This window comes from Trichechus manatus, unplaced genomic scaffold (genome assembly GCF_000243295.1).
Source record: "Trichechus manatus latirostris isolate Lorelei unplaced genomic scaffold, TriManLat1.0 scaffold00091, whole genome shotgun sequence".
NCBI lineage: Eukaryota > Metazoa > Chordata > Mammalia > Sirenia > Trichechidae > Trichechus > Trichechus manatus.
The window spans coordinates 3,839,087-3,853,027 of record NW_004444027.1 but is presented as its reverse complement, the minus strand read 5'-3'; the positions used below and the strand labels follow the sequence as shown (position 1 = coordinate 3,853,027).

General features: G+C 48.0%; 1 protein-coding gene across 5 annotated transcripts in view; it reads right to left on the bottom strand.

The window, feature by feature from the left end:
* Positions 1-1,729: 1,729 nt before the first annotated feature.
* Positions 1,730-13,941, bottom strand: part of PTK2B (protein tyrosine kinase 2 beta) — a 171,001-nt gene continuing 158,789 nt past the window's right edge. For 3 of the 5 annotated variants that reach the window (XM_004382178.2, XM_023736721.1, XM_023736722.1), the window contains exons 24-30: positions 8,976-9,122; positions 8,328-8,363; positions 7,907-7,931; positions 6,458-6,504; positions 5,632-5,769; positions 5,297-5,377; positions 1,730-2,830 (exon numbers count right to left, since the gene is read on the bottom strand). In XM_004382178.2, coding sequence (XP_004382235.1) covers positions 2,615-2,830; positions 5,297-5,377; positions 5,632-5,769; positions 6,458-6,504; positions 7,907-7,931; positions 8,328-8,363; positions 8,976-9,122 — 690 coding nt within the window. In that variant the 3' untranslated portion in view covers positions 1,730-2,614. The remainder of the gene's footprint in view (positions 2,831-5,296; positions 5,378-5,631; positions 5,770-6,457; positions 6,505-7,906; positions 7,932-8,327; positions 8,364-8,975; positions 9,123-13,941) is intronic. The other 2 variants (XM_004382177.2, XM_023736723.1) reach the window with 1 other exon arrangement.

Below are 13,941 nucleotides of genomic sequence, written 5' to 3'. Positions count from 1 at the left end.
CAGGGCTGGGACCAGGGGGAAGAGTAGCAGAATGCAGACCTCAAAGGAGAGTCGCATCAGAAGAGGGGAGAAGGGGCCCAGGGGTGGAGGCATAGAACTGCTGTGAGCAAAGTTTTGGACTCAGGCATCAGCCTGAAGTGTCAGGGAGAACAGCCAGGCTGAGGTGGGGCTCTAGTATGGGGAATAGTGGGAGGGAAGGTTGGAGAGACTGGTTGGGGTGGCTGTAAACCAGATGAGAAAGAAGTTGAGTTAATCCCGAGTCTGGAGGGTTTTGAGCTATATAGTATAACAGTATAGTGATAAGGGTGCTTCAGGGAGGGGAAGGAGGTGGAGACAAGGCACTTATGGGGGTGGGGGTGGAGTAGTAATGCAGGCTGGAGGTACAGAGCAGACCCTTCTGGATGGAGGGATGGATGGTTGGATGCAAGTAGTTGGACCATTCCATCCACCCTGGAATCACCCCCCACCCCAGGCTCCCCCTTAACTCTACTCTCTCCTTCTCTGCTGCAACATTGACTGTCATTTAAGAGCCATCTCAAACTCAGAGCTTGTTAGGCACCCCCTCCACAGGCCCCTAGGCCCTTGATGCTTCGTTTTGTGGGCTCATTCTGATTATGAACTCCTTGAGGTCAGGGACTATGCCTCTCCCTTTTTTGGCATCCCCAGCAGCAGCCAGCACCATGCTGGATGAGTGGTGATCTGCACTCAGGACATGTGTTCTGAGTGACTAAGGTGGGTGAGCTAGATTACTTTGGACCCCGAGATGGCTTCATGAATGCAAAAGCTGCAGGACTGCTTGCCTTCTCAGCCTGCCTTCCCTCTCCTTCCTAAAGGCCCCCATCGTGTTCTGATCCACTCTGAACTTCTCTGTGGAGCCTGCTCTCCACTTTGGAATGGGACCAGTCAAGGCCCTTGGTCATGTGTGGGAGCCAGGATGGAGTCAAGCAGCTGACTGATGCCAGGTTCTCCAGAAGGCTTCTGGCCCCCAGCGTGTAGAGCCTAGCAGGAAGCCAGAGCTGAGCTTTCAGCTTCCTCTCAGGCTGTGGGATCCCCTCCTTCCAACCCACCCCCCCCACGCCTCTCCCTGGAAGGTGGATGCCTGCTAGACCCAGGGGAGACCAGACTGACCCTGACACCCCAGCCCAAGATGCCCCTCTCAGTGGCCCATTTTGGTTTCTCTCTCCTCTCTACTCCTGTGAATGCAGACTTCCAACTCTCCCTCCTCACTCCCAGAGGACACTGGGCTCTCTGGTCTAGTCTCACACTTCATCTCCTGGTGTGGTGATGGTCACTAATATTGTTCACATTCCCCATCCATCTTGCATGTAAATAAAGGGATGAAATGAAATCTAATCTGCTCATTTAACTGTGAGGTCCTCTTCTCTGGCCACTCCCTCAGCACCATGAGTCCCTCCCAAGCCCCTCCAAACTCTGGTCACTTTGGTATCCACTAGGAGAGTGCCACTGGCATTCCTTACGTGGCCATGGTGGGAACTGCCATGGGTCCCCAGGGAAAGTGGCCCTTCTGTCAGGCCCCTTCCACCACCATGCTGAGGCAAAGGGGCTGGAGCAAACTCCACTACCCAAGTGTCACCTCACGCCCCCACTTGGGTGAGGCCCAGTGTCCACCCATCGAGGGGCACAATCGATTTATCCAGGGCTGTGGTTCAAGGTCAACATTCTTCCCCCAAAGTGCGGCTCAAACAAACAACAAAAATCAAACAAACCACAAAGCAAATTATACAATTTTAGTTCAACCACAAGTCAAATAGAAAGGAGGTAAAAGAGTGTTCTACACAAACACGAGCGAAAGGAAGGGACTAGGTGAGAAAAGGGGAGAAAAAAGGAGAACGAGTAAGAAAAGAGGGAAAAAGAAAGGAGAGGAGGGGAAGAAAGTAAAGGAAGAAAGAAAAAAGAGGGAGAGAGGAAGAGAGGCAGATATGCTCAAAGTTTTGTTTTGGCTTCTGTCTCTTCCTAGTCTTTCCAATGCTTGGTTTGTTGACATAACACAGTGTCCTGTGCCCAGAGTCCCAATTAGCTTGTTCCTGGACCATCTCCCAGGTCCTCCCTCAGGAGGGCACACAGCTGTCAGTCCAGACCAGACTCACATTAAATAAATTCCAATGTACACTGTACACGAAATTAGGTCCATCCCTTGCCTCATCAGCCACTGCCTCCCAAAAAAAGCCCCTACCCAGCCCCTCTGTGCAGCAGGGGTCCTCTGAGGGCCAAAGAGGAAGGAGAAAGAATAGTTTGGTTCTCAAATCTGCCTGTCGTGTCCATGCAGCTGCTCCTGGCTCCATGGTGACATCCAACAAGGCACCCATGCTCGGGGCCAGCAGGTGTGAGGAGGGAGTGGCTGGGAGCCGCAGCTCTTCCTCTGAGCCCTCTCTGCCATCCCCCAGCATCCACAGCCCAGGGTCTCCTGTGTCCAGCTGCAGCCTGAGCAGGGGTGGGGGTGGGAAGATGGGGGTCGTGCAAAGTGGCAAGGGAAGAACTCCCCTAGGCCTTCCCCCTGAGAAGACCCACATGACTGAAAGCAAGGCAAGGGCCAGGGGGTGGGGTACATGACACCAGGTGGGGGTGGATGATGCAGGCAGGGTGGTGCCCTCAATCACTCTGTAGGTGGGTGGGCCAGGTTGGCCAGAACCTTGGCCTGGTCCACGGCGTCAAGCAGGTTCTTGGCATCCACGGCCAGGGTGTGGGAGGCTGTGAGCATCTGCCGCTTACACTCCTCACTCAGGGAGGTCACAGCGTTCTGCTGGGCCAGCCGCATCTTGTTGATGAGCTCTGCCAGGTCCTTGTTCAGCAGTTTCTGGGTCCCCTCAATCTGCAAGGAGAGCACATGTGGGAGGCTAGGAGCTGAGGGGGCTGCAAAGGCTGATGCCTGGAGGAGGGTGACAACACAAGTATTGGCCTCGGCTGGTCTCAAGCTTTGTCCAAGGCAGTCAGAAGTTCCCTGGGCTCAATCCAAGGCCCCATGCAGGCTGGAGCCTGGGACAGCAAGGACTGACATCAAAGACTGGCCTGGACCATTCAGCCCACCCTGCTACCACCCCAGCATGATCCAGATGGACGGACACCTTTCACTGAAATCTCTCCTCTCGCTGGTCCAGTGTTTGAGTGAATGGTCAGGGATCAAGTACATGTACTCATATGTTTAGCTGCCTACTGTCAACTCCAAGTGTGTCTGTTTTGTCTACTGCCCTATCCCCAGGGCCTAGCATACTACTGAGCACATAGTCCGCGCTCAGGAGATATTTATCAAAAGAAATGAATGAATCGTTCATGAATGAATGGATGATCATCTCAAGGGCAACAAACACTCACACCAAACAGGGCAACCCAGGCTGGGGCTCCTCTGGGCTGCTGCTGCCACGAGGAGGGAAGCCAGGAAATGTCTCATCCTTTCTTGAGCAGCCACAGACAGTGGGAGCAGGGCTGGGGTGGTGGGCACCTGTACCCCTTCACTGACCGCCGGGGAGTGGGTAGATAAAAGTGCAGCCTGGTGGAGTGTGAAAGGGCTTTCTGGGGGTCTACTACTGGTTTCCAGATGCCTCAACATTAAAACGGGGACAACCAACAAACTGACAGTGGCACTATATCAGTGTCCTATGGCTGCTGGGACAATTACCACAGATTTAGGGCTTAAAACAACACAAATGTATTATCTTACAGTTCTGGAGGTCAGTTAGTAGGAAATGTCTCACTAGGTGGTTAAGAGTTTGGCTGCTAACCAAAAGGTTAGCAGTTCGAATCTACCAGCTGCCCCTTGGAGACCCTATGGGGCAGTTCTACTCTGTCCTATAAGGTTGCTATGAGTCAGAACCAACTCCACAGCAACAGGTTTGTTTGCTGTTTTTAAGCTAAAGTCAAGGTGTTGGCAGGGATGTGTTCCTTCTGGAGGCTCTAGGGGAGAGCCTGTTCCTTGTCTTGTTCAGGGTCTTAGAGGCCGCCTGCATTCCTTAGTTTATGGCTCCCTTCCAGCAATCCTATCACTTTGACCTCTGCTTCTCTGACTCTGGTCCTTCTGATTCCTTCTTATAAGGATCCTTCTGATGACACTGGGCTCACCCAGACAATCCAGGATAATCTCCCCAAGTCAAGATCCTTAATTTAATCACATCTGCAGAGTCCCTTCTGCTACATAAGGTAACATATCCAAAGATTCTAGGGATTAGGATGTGGCTGTCTTTGGGGGTCATTATTCTGCCTATCACAGGCACAATCTCAATATAGAGCACTAATGCTTTAGGGATGTTTCCCATTTTGGTTTTCAGTGACAGTTTTGTTTGCTTCGCATTTCAATAAAAAAAACTAGATTAAATGATTAAGTATAGAAAACTGTAAACTCTATTTCAATGACACACTCACCTTAACCTCTAATATGTAAGGTGACTAGATAAAAGATTAAAAGAGGGAATAAGAGGAAAGTGTGTCCTCCTTTGCATATCCTCACTCAATAAGAACACTGCAATGAACCAGGGCCTTATCTATCCAGAGACGAGAAGAACTAGATGGTGCCCGGTTTCCAATACCAACCATTCTGACAAGGGACACCATAGATGGTCCTGGATAGAATGGGAGAAAATTTTAGAACAAAACTCTAATTCTTATTTTAAAAAAAAGGCCAGACATACTGGACCAGCAAAGACTACAGGAACCCCAAGACTATCTCCCTGGGATACCCTTTAAACTTTGAATTGAAACTACTCCTGGAGGTCACTTTTCAGCAAAATAACAGATTGGTTCATAAAACAAACAATATCACCTGTGAGTACTATGCTTGTTATTTTAAAAAAGAACCATCTATATGAGACCAAATGGTCAACATTTACCCTAAAGCATAGATGAGAAAGTTGAGGGAGGGGGCGGAGGGGGCAGGGGAGCCAGGATGCTGGATTAATGGAATGAGAACAACCAGAACTGAAATATGGAGGATGTTGACACAATGTGGAAAATGTAACCAATGTCACTGAACACTATGTATAGAAAATGTTAAATAGGAACCTAATTTGCTGTGTAAACTTTCACCAAAAACTCAATAAAATATTAAAAAGAAACTCACTGCAGTCATCTGAGGCTTGACCAGGAAGTTCACCTCAGGAAGCCCCTAGTGCCCTCTCAGTTCCTTTGGTCACTGCTCAAACATGCTGTGCAGAGCCGCCTTCAGCAGGCAGAAGTGAGGCTGCCCAGAATGGCCCTGTGAGCCTCAGGTAGGAAACACAGCTAGGGACAGGTGGAGAGGAGGGGAGAAGTGAAGGCTTATGGCACCACCTGGGACAAGGACACTCACCTCCATTCGTGAAGATGATGGCAAGGAAGGCAGGAGATCGTCCACACTCCCAATGAGCTTCCGCAGTGTGAGCCCCACGTTCTGGGGAGAAAAAGGGGCAGGGAGACCATCACCTCCTGCATTTTGATAAAGCCATGTGTCCCCTGGGATGGTACCTGCCTTGTGAGGCTACCTGGGACTAAATTCCCTTTGACCACCTTGCTCTAATCGGGGTCTTCCTAGGAAAAGTACCTGCTGGGGTAAGAGACAGGAAGCTCAGCCCCTGCCCCTCCTTCTAGGCCTGGGATGGGCAGCCTCCACCTCCCCTATCCCCGGCTCAGCCTCCTGGCTCTTGCCTTCACCACGACCACATAGCCTTCAGGAGGCAGCTGACAGAGCTCGTTCTTCAGGTCCAGCACAGCCCGCACCAGCTCCATGACATTGAGGTACACCAGGTCATCAGTCCTGTCCAGGTTAGCCGTAGGCTGGATGGACTGAGGGGAAAGAAGCAGATGGCAGGGGAAGAGTCAAGGCATACTACAATTCTTCCGTGGGCAGGCACTACAGGTGCCCACTCAGCCACCAAACCAATTTGAAAAGACTCTTCTCTGGAATAATAGTGCCGTGTCCGGGGGGACATCCCTCCCTTCTGCTTCCAGGGCAGTGGTCTCAGCCCTACTGCCGAGGCCAGGAGCTTCAAAACACTGATTTCCCACTTCACACCAGACCAACTGGATCATCGCCTGGGCATGGGGCCCAGGTAGTTTTCAAAGCTCCTCAGGTGATTCTAATAGGCAGCCGCGGTTGAGAATCACTGTTTGAGAAAGCGGAAAACCAGCACCTCAGTCTACTATAATGACAATGGCGGAGCTGGAAGCCAATGGGGAAGGCTCAGCAGAAAGAGGGGGCCCCCACCTCAGGCCCCTAGGGCTGGACCAACGAGTTGTCCTCTAGGTTGGAGAGGAGGCGTGGGAGATAGGAGACTGGTTCTTCTTGCTTTTTCTAGAATTGGCTGTGTGGCCTTAGGCAAGGCATTTCCCTTCTTTGGGCCTCATCTGTATAATGAGGATACTGGACTAGATTATGCCTGAGGTCCTTTAAAGTTTGAGCAGCCCATGGTCTTCAGTCTGGTGGAGCCCTGACTCAAAGTGGTTACCAGCTTCCGCAAAGCCCTTCACGCACCTGTGCGCCCAGCCGCGGTGGCTTCTGTGGAGGCCCCGTGAACTCCGCTGTAACAAGGAAGGAGAGTGAGCGGGCCAGTTCTCCTCACCCAAGCCCTTCCCTTTCTACCTCCCAATCACCAAGGGAAACCTCTCTCCTCCTTGACGAGAAGGCCCCTGGGAAATGAAATCTGAATTTCAGGAAGACAGCAGGAAAATAAACATGCAGCCAAATGAAAGTACCAGCAAAATACCCTCTGGCCTCTCTGGTTCTCCTACTGGCAGAGACAACACTACTGTCCATTTTATAGAAAGAAAAAAACAAAGCCACTTGGAGATGTCAGGTCAGAAGGGGCCCTGGAGCCGACTGCCTGGGCTCAGATCTGAGATCTGCTAATGATTAGCTGTGTGACTTTAGGCAAGTTACTTAACCTCCTTGTGCCTCGAATTAGTCCTTTGTAAAATGGGGTAGTAATAAATTGCACCTATCTCACAGAGTTGCTGTGAGGATTAAATGAGTTAATATTTGTAAATCACTTAGGCCTGTGCTGGCTTGTGTTAACTTTTCTGTGACTATTGTTGTTGTTGTAGTTGTCATCATTATCAGAATAATCATCAGATAATGGTTAAGTCCTTCCACCACCCCGCCCCACACCCACCCCCAGGATCCAGGCAGTAGCCTAGCTCACAGCTGGCTCCTTCCTCCCTGCCTTCAGCAGAGGTTTCAGAAGAGACCCTGCAGGCTCAGCTGTCCCCTTCTACTTTCTCTCTTCCATCCCTCAGGCCTAGAGAAGGTGAGTAGGAACTGATAAGAGACAGGATGTTTTTGTTAGTTGCTATGGAGTCAAGTCTGACTCATGGCAACCCAGGTGTGCAGAGTAGAACTGCTCCATAGGGTTTTCAAGGCTGTGACCTTTCAGAAGCAGGCCCTCGGGCTTGTCTTCCGAGGTATCTCTGGGTAGGTTTGAACCTCCAATCTTTCAGCTAGTGGTCGAGGGCTTATCTGTTTGCACCAGCCAGAGGCAGGATAACTCATAAACCCATTGCTGTCAAGTCAATTCTGACTCATAGCGACCTTATAGGATAGGGCTACTTTATTATCCATTAACTGCTTTGTGCAAAAGAGCCTCCAGCAGAGTGAGCAGGAGACAGGAAGGAAGAAAGAATCACCAACTCCTCAAAATATATTCAAGAACGAGATAAACTAGGAAGAGGACTGAGGACTCAGGCAACAGAGAGAGATGAGAAAAGCCACTAGGCAGGGAGAGAGCAGCGCGGATAGATGGGGCAGAGGGATGGATAGCAACTCAACCACGGACCCTCATCATATCCTGAATTAAAACAAGGCCGACGTTTCTTAAAATTGCAAACACACTCTGCTGCTTTCTGCGCAGACAGTGAGCAAGGAGAGTGGCTCAACACAAGATGCTAAGCAGAAACTTGGGCCAAAAGGAAGGGTGTGAACACTTACTGTAGCCGGCCTCTTTCTCTGGGGTCTAGAAGGAAGGAAAGAAGTAACAGTCACTAATGCTGCTCTGGGGACAACTGATTTCCCCGTTTTAATTACCCCTATTCCCTCAATTGTGTGTCTAGACATCATAGCTACAGAGGTGAGCTCTGGGGAGCTCCTGACCAAAAGTGACCTGGGGTGGGCCCCTCCATTCTAAGAGGCCGAGGGGCCCTGTGGCACGCCAAGGCAGTGCTAAGCGTGTAGATCACATGAGACTCAGGAAGCAAGCCACTTGGAGATCAGTGTAAAGGGAAAAGACATGCTCCCAACATAAAAACAAATAATAAACAAATAATAACAAAGGGGCTAGAACTGAGGGGTTCCATTGTTTACACAAACTGAGGACTTACTTCCAAGAAAGAGACTTCTCCTTGTGACTTACCAATGGGGACTTATTGTTCATATAAACCATGGGGTCCTGCAAAAGAGAAAACCAAAGCAAGGGACTTAGAATTCTAGAACTAAAAAGAGTAAGAACGCACAGAGAGAATATTATGCAGCTGTAAAGAGAAACGAAGTCCTGATGCATGCCACAACATGGATGAACATTGAAAACATTATGCTGAGTGAAATAAGTCAGTTGCAAAAAGACAAATACTGTATGATCTCACTTATATGAAGTAAGCAAATATATAGAAACCAAAGATTATTAATGGTTACCAGGGATGGTAGGGAAGGGGAGAAGGGGAGTTTTTGTTTCGGGGGCATTAAATCTATGTTGATGGTGGTGGAATATTTTGGAAAAGGATAGGGAGAATGGTGGCACAACAAGAAAAACATAATCAATGTCATTGAATTGTAAATGTGGAAGTTGTTGTATTGGTGAATATTTTGGTTTGCATATTTTTACCACAGTTGAAGAAAAAAGAATGCATAGAGAACGTTCACTCTAGTCAGCTTGGGAGATGAAGAAAACACAAACTGACATGATAGCATGGAAATCCCTCCCATGCACGCATTTTTACTAAAATGTGTTCAGCAGAACTGTGGAAAGGGCTCCATCCCCACCCACAGTCCAGCAGCTGCTCACCAGGGATTTCTCCTCCTGCCTCAGCCATTGGTAATCTTCCACCATCTGCTTCTGCTGCTTGTCCAGCTTCTGCCGCATCTTGACCCTCTCAGCCTCCCATAGCTGCTGGGCCTCTTCTCGGCTACTGGGTTGGATGAAGTCCTCCTCCTGAGAAAGCAGCAGAGAGAAAGGAGAGGACACAATGAGACTAGTTCTTAAACTCAGAGGAGGAACAGTCCTCTGAAGAGCCTCACTGGAGCCACAAACCTCGATCTTGCAAGCTGCATTTTTCTTGTAAGGTTGCTGCCAAATTCATAGCCATGCGTGGAGACAGCCTCAAGCAAGTGCCTATGGTACAATCTGATGCCAAGCTTGAGGATACATTGTTTAACATGCATTGCATTCAAACTATTACATGACCCATTAATGATATCTTATTTTCAAACTACTGCCCTAATATTTTCTCAGTTGGCATTTGTGATAATTACTATCACTTAATAAATTTAGAAATGTGAAGCCAGCCCTCTGAAAACCCTCTGGCACTTGTCTTCACTTAAACGCCACGGTGGCATTTCTGGAAGTGGTGCAGTCTCTAGCCCCACAGTATGCAGTCCAGTCCCATATAACTGTCCATGGCTGAGCAGAATCCGATAGAAGGAGCAACAGCATGCTCCCATCTGATCATTTCTTTCTATTAAATTGTACTCTTATTGGGATAATAATAATAGTAAACAATTGCCTTTGAGTAGATTCCAACTCATGGTGACTCTCCATGTGTGTCAGAGTAGAACTGTGATCCATAGGGTTTTCAATGGCTAATTTTTCCAGAAGTAGATCACTAGGCCTTTCTTCTGAGGTGTTTCTGGGTAGACTTGCACTGCCAACCTTTTGGTTAGCAGTTGAGCACATTAACTGTTTAAACCACCCAAGGACTATTAAGATAATAGCTTTGGTTATTGCAAAGGTTAAAAGAAATGCATGAGCTAAGAGATAAAATGAAGATCAAAATTTAGGAAATATACAATCATGCACTACATAACGTCCTTTGGGGCAATGACCAATTGCATATATGTCCGCGGTCCCATAGGTTATAACAGAGCTCAGAAATCCCAATTGGAGAATGGGACGTAGTGGATTTAGGCACATTATACTTGACAATCACGACAATCCTCAAAAACAAAGGAAAAAATCCTCCAAGCTGTTAAATGATCGGCTTCCCTGAAATCTACCAGCCTAATGAAAATGCCGAGAGGGACTTACATCAGACATGGAGAAATTGCTAATGACGTGGATTGAGGACCAAACACAAAAGCGAATCCCCCTCAGCATGGATCACTGCTAAAACAGGAAGTTTGTTCGAGATGCTTAAAGAAAAAGCAAGACTAGACTACAATATGGAGTTTAGTGCTAGCTCTGGGTGGTTCAAGCTCCTCAGACAATGCTTTTCGCTGCATAACGTGACATGAGTGGTGAATCTATGACTGCTGATAAGAAGGCAGCAGAAGAATTTGTTGAAACCTTAGAGAAACTAATTGTCCACAAACCAAACCAAACCCACTGCCATAAAGTCAATTCCCACTCATAGCAACCCTACAGGACAGAGTAGAACTGCCCCACAGGGTTTCCAAGGCTGTAAATCCTTACAGAAGCAGACTACCACATCTTTTTCCCACACAGTGGATGGATGGTGGTTTGAAACGCTGACTTTTTTTGGTTAGCAGCCACGCGCTTTAACCACGGCACCACCAGGACTCCTTAAACTAATTGCAGAGGGAGGTTATTTGTCCCAGCAAATTTTTAATATGGACAAAACTTATTTATTCTGGAAGCAAATGGCCTGAAAGTCCCTTTATCCATAATACAGTGTTTGTACAACATCCAAATCACATAACGTTCCATTTCATAGAATGTATTGTGGACGTTAAGCAACGCATGACTGTACATCTATAGATCTGTGATAAATGCTTCCTGTCACTAGCTTTATTAATCTAACCCTTCTTTTAACTCATCTGTGGCACTTTGGACCTCTTCGTAGTTTGCTAATTCTTAAACAGAAGGCATTGCATGTGTTCTGATTATTTCTTTTCCCTCAATGTTCACCTGGATTCAATTGCATATCATCTGCTCAGTTCCTCTAAACTGTTTTGTTTTTTCTGCTGCACATGATCACCTTGGCTCCCTGAACTCATGCAGAAAGAGTGTTATTGGCATCTTCTTAATGGCAAAAGAACCTTTAAGTTTCCTTTTCTCTGAGGAGAGCCCTTCTATGACACCCAGGCCAGCAGGCGCCTCAGTTTCCTTCCTTTGAAGTGCCCAGTTTATATACAAGGCGTTTGCATAAAATGCTTAAAACAACAATAAAACACTTCTCTATCTACTTCCGCAAGCCACAATCTCTGCCAAACCTCTTAAAAGACTTTCCCCACCAAACCCTCTAAAACACACTTGAAGATAACAACACAGTTTAAAAATAGTTATATAGAGATTTTTCCTAGTGCTTGTTGAGCTTCAAGTACTGATCTCAGGTTCTAACAATACTTATCCCCATGAGTTTGGTTTCTGCTGAAATGTTCTTTGTTCTACAGCTATTTATTAAGCAATACTATGTGGCAAGCATGGGGCTGGGAGCTGGGAGGACAGGGATGGTAAAATATACAGCGTCTCTGTTCTCATGGAGCTAAATAAACATTAGCTAGAACAGGGTTTCTCAACCTCAGTACTATTGACATTTCAGGCCAGATAATTTTTTGTTGTGGGAGGCTGTACTGTACATTGTAGGATGCTTAGCAGCAACCTGGCCTCCATCCACTAGATCCCTGTAGCATTCCTCCCTCAAATACACTTGTAACAAAAATGCCTCCAGACATTGCCAAATGTCCCTGATGGCAAAATCATTTCAAGTGAGAGTCATTTAGCTGGACATTATTTTAAGAAAACAAATTTCAGAATTATGGATTTGATTAAAAAAATAAAATTTACTTGATTCTGGGAAGATGGTAGCATAAACAAACCATCGTTCTGATCCTCCCCCACAAAGACAACAAGAAATATAACACGGAAATGGTGCTCAGCTTTGAGGAACTCTGAATTAGGGACCAGAGGAATGCAGCGGGAAACTACAGACAGGCAAGAATTAATCAATCAACAAGTTGCATACAGTAGGAAAATCACTTTTCCCACTGTCCCTGCCCCTCCCCTCAGCTGTGCTGGCCACTGGCTGCTGTGAACTGGGGAAGTGGCCCCAGAGAAACAGCCCATTTCCCTAATCACCACATCCCCTGCCTGTACAAAGAGACAGGATCCCAAGCTTATGCTCTAAAATCAACAAGGCAGACTTTCCTGGGCGTCCATCTGTAGTGTGCCAGCACCTTCTCTAGCCAGATACTGTCAATTCCAAGCCTACTGTGAATTGCTACAGAAGGCCCCCTCCAGTGGAGTCTGCTCTTATAGTCAACACTTCACCTGCCCCCATAGCTCAGGCCCTTGAAAGTAACAGGACAGACCTCCCAGAGATTCAGTTTGGGTCTGGCTTCTTCCCTTTCTGGTCAGCACTGGGGACTGCTGACTGAGGCTGCTGTGTACTAGGAAGCAGGCATCTTGAGTGGAAGTGGAAGATACACCCACAGCCAACATACACAGAAGCCTCAGTCAGCAGACCTCAGCATCAACCGAAAATGGGGGCAGACTAACCCTAACAACAGAAGGTTTGTCCTCTTGGTTTCAGAGGTGCGCAGGAAGGCAGGCAGAGTGCTGACTACGGGAGCAGACTCCAATAAACGGCCCTTCTGTAGCAATTCACAGCCGGCTTGCAGGTGACAGTGTCTGGTTGGGGGAGGTGCTGTCACACTCCAAACAGACCTCTGGGGAGGTTTACCCTGTTGCTATCAGAGCCCTCATTTGAAACCAACAGGACAGACCTCCCAGGGATTCAGTTTGGGTCTGCCTGCTCCCCTTTCTGGTTGGCATTGAGGACTGCTGACTGAGGCTGCTGTGTCCTGGGAAGCAGGCATCTTGAGTGGAAGTGGAGAATACACCCACAGCCAACATACTCCAGGGGGCAAGCTCTGATAGCAACAAGGCAGACCTCCCTGGGGGTCCATTTGGAGTGTGACTTCCCCTCCCCAACTGGTAACTGGTGGCGGCTGGACTGATATGAACTTGTACAGAAGGGTCCCTACAGTGGAGTCAGGAGGTGGGTCACCTAAGTGGAGACTGCTGCCCAAACCACCACAGGGCCACTGGGGCTCTGAAACCATCAAGACAAATCTCTCAGAGGTCCTTCTGGAGAGTGCCAGCCCCTCTTCCTCCTGAAACTGGGGAAAGTCTGCTTGTGCCTGTGCTTCCCCAGCTTAGATATAAGCAGCCCCTACAGAGCAGGGAACAAAACCTCAGGAAAAACCAGAGGGCAACACCCAGCTCCAAAAGGGGTTTGGTGGGTGTGGGTTTTCTGACTAAAAATGTGATTGTAGAAACAGAAAGGGAACAATAACCAGAGAGAGGGGACGGTGCCCCCTGGTGGACAGATTGATTAGTACATGATATTATGCCTGAGTGGTGATGTCTGCTGGTGGACAGACTGACCACAGGGTGTTCTCTGGTGTGTCTGGGAGAGACTGAAAGTTGGAAAACAAGATCTGGAACTTTCGAATCCCAATTAAACCAGGGAGAGATAAGGAGTTATCACAAAGAGGGAGAGGAAATGGTAAGCAAAGGCTGAAGGCTCTGCCCATCTAAGAGTTTCTTACAGAAAGTAGTGTGGTCAAAAACACCAAATACTGGGGTACTGGTACAACGACAGACACATTGACCAATGGAACAGAATTGAGAACCCAGATGTAAATCCATCCACCTACGGTCATCTGATCTTCGACAAGGGCCCAAAGTCCATCAGATGGGGAAAAGACAATCTTTTTAACAAATGGTGCTAGTAAAACTGGATATCCATCTGTAAAAAAATGAAACAGGACCCATACCTCACACCATATAC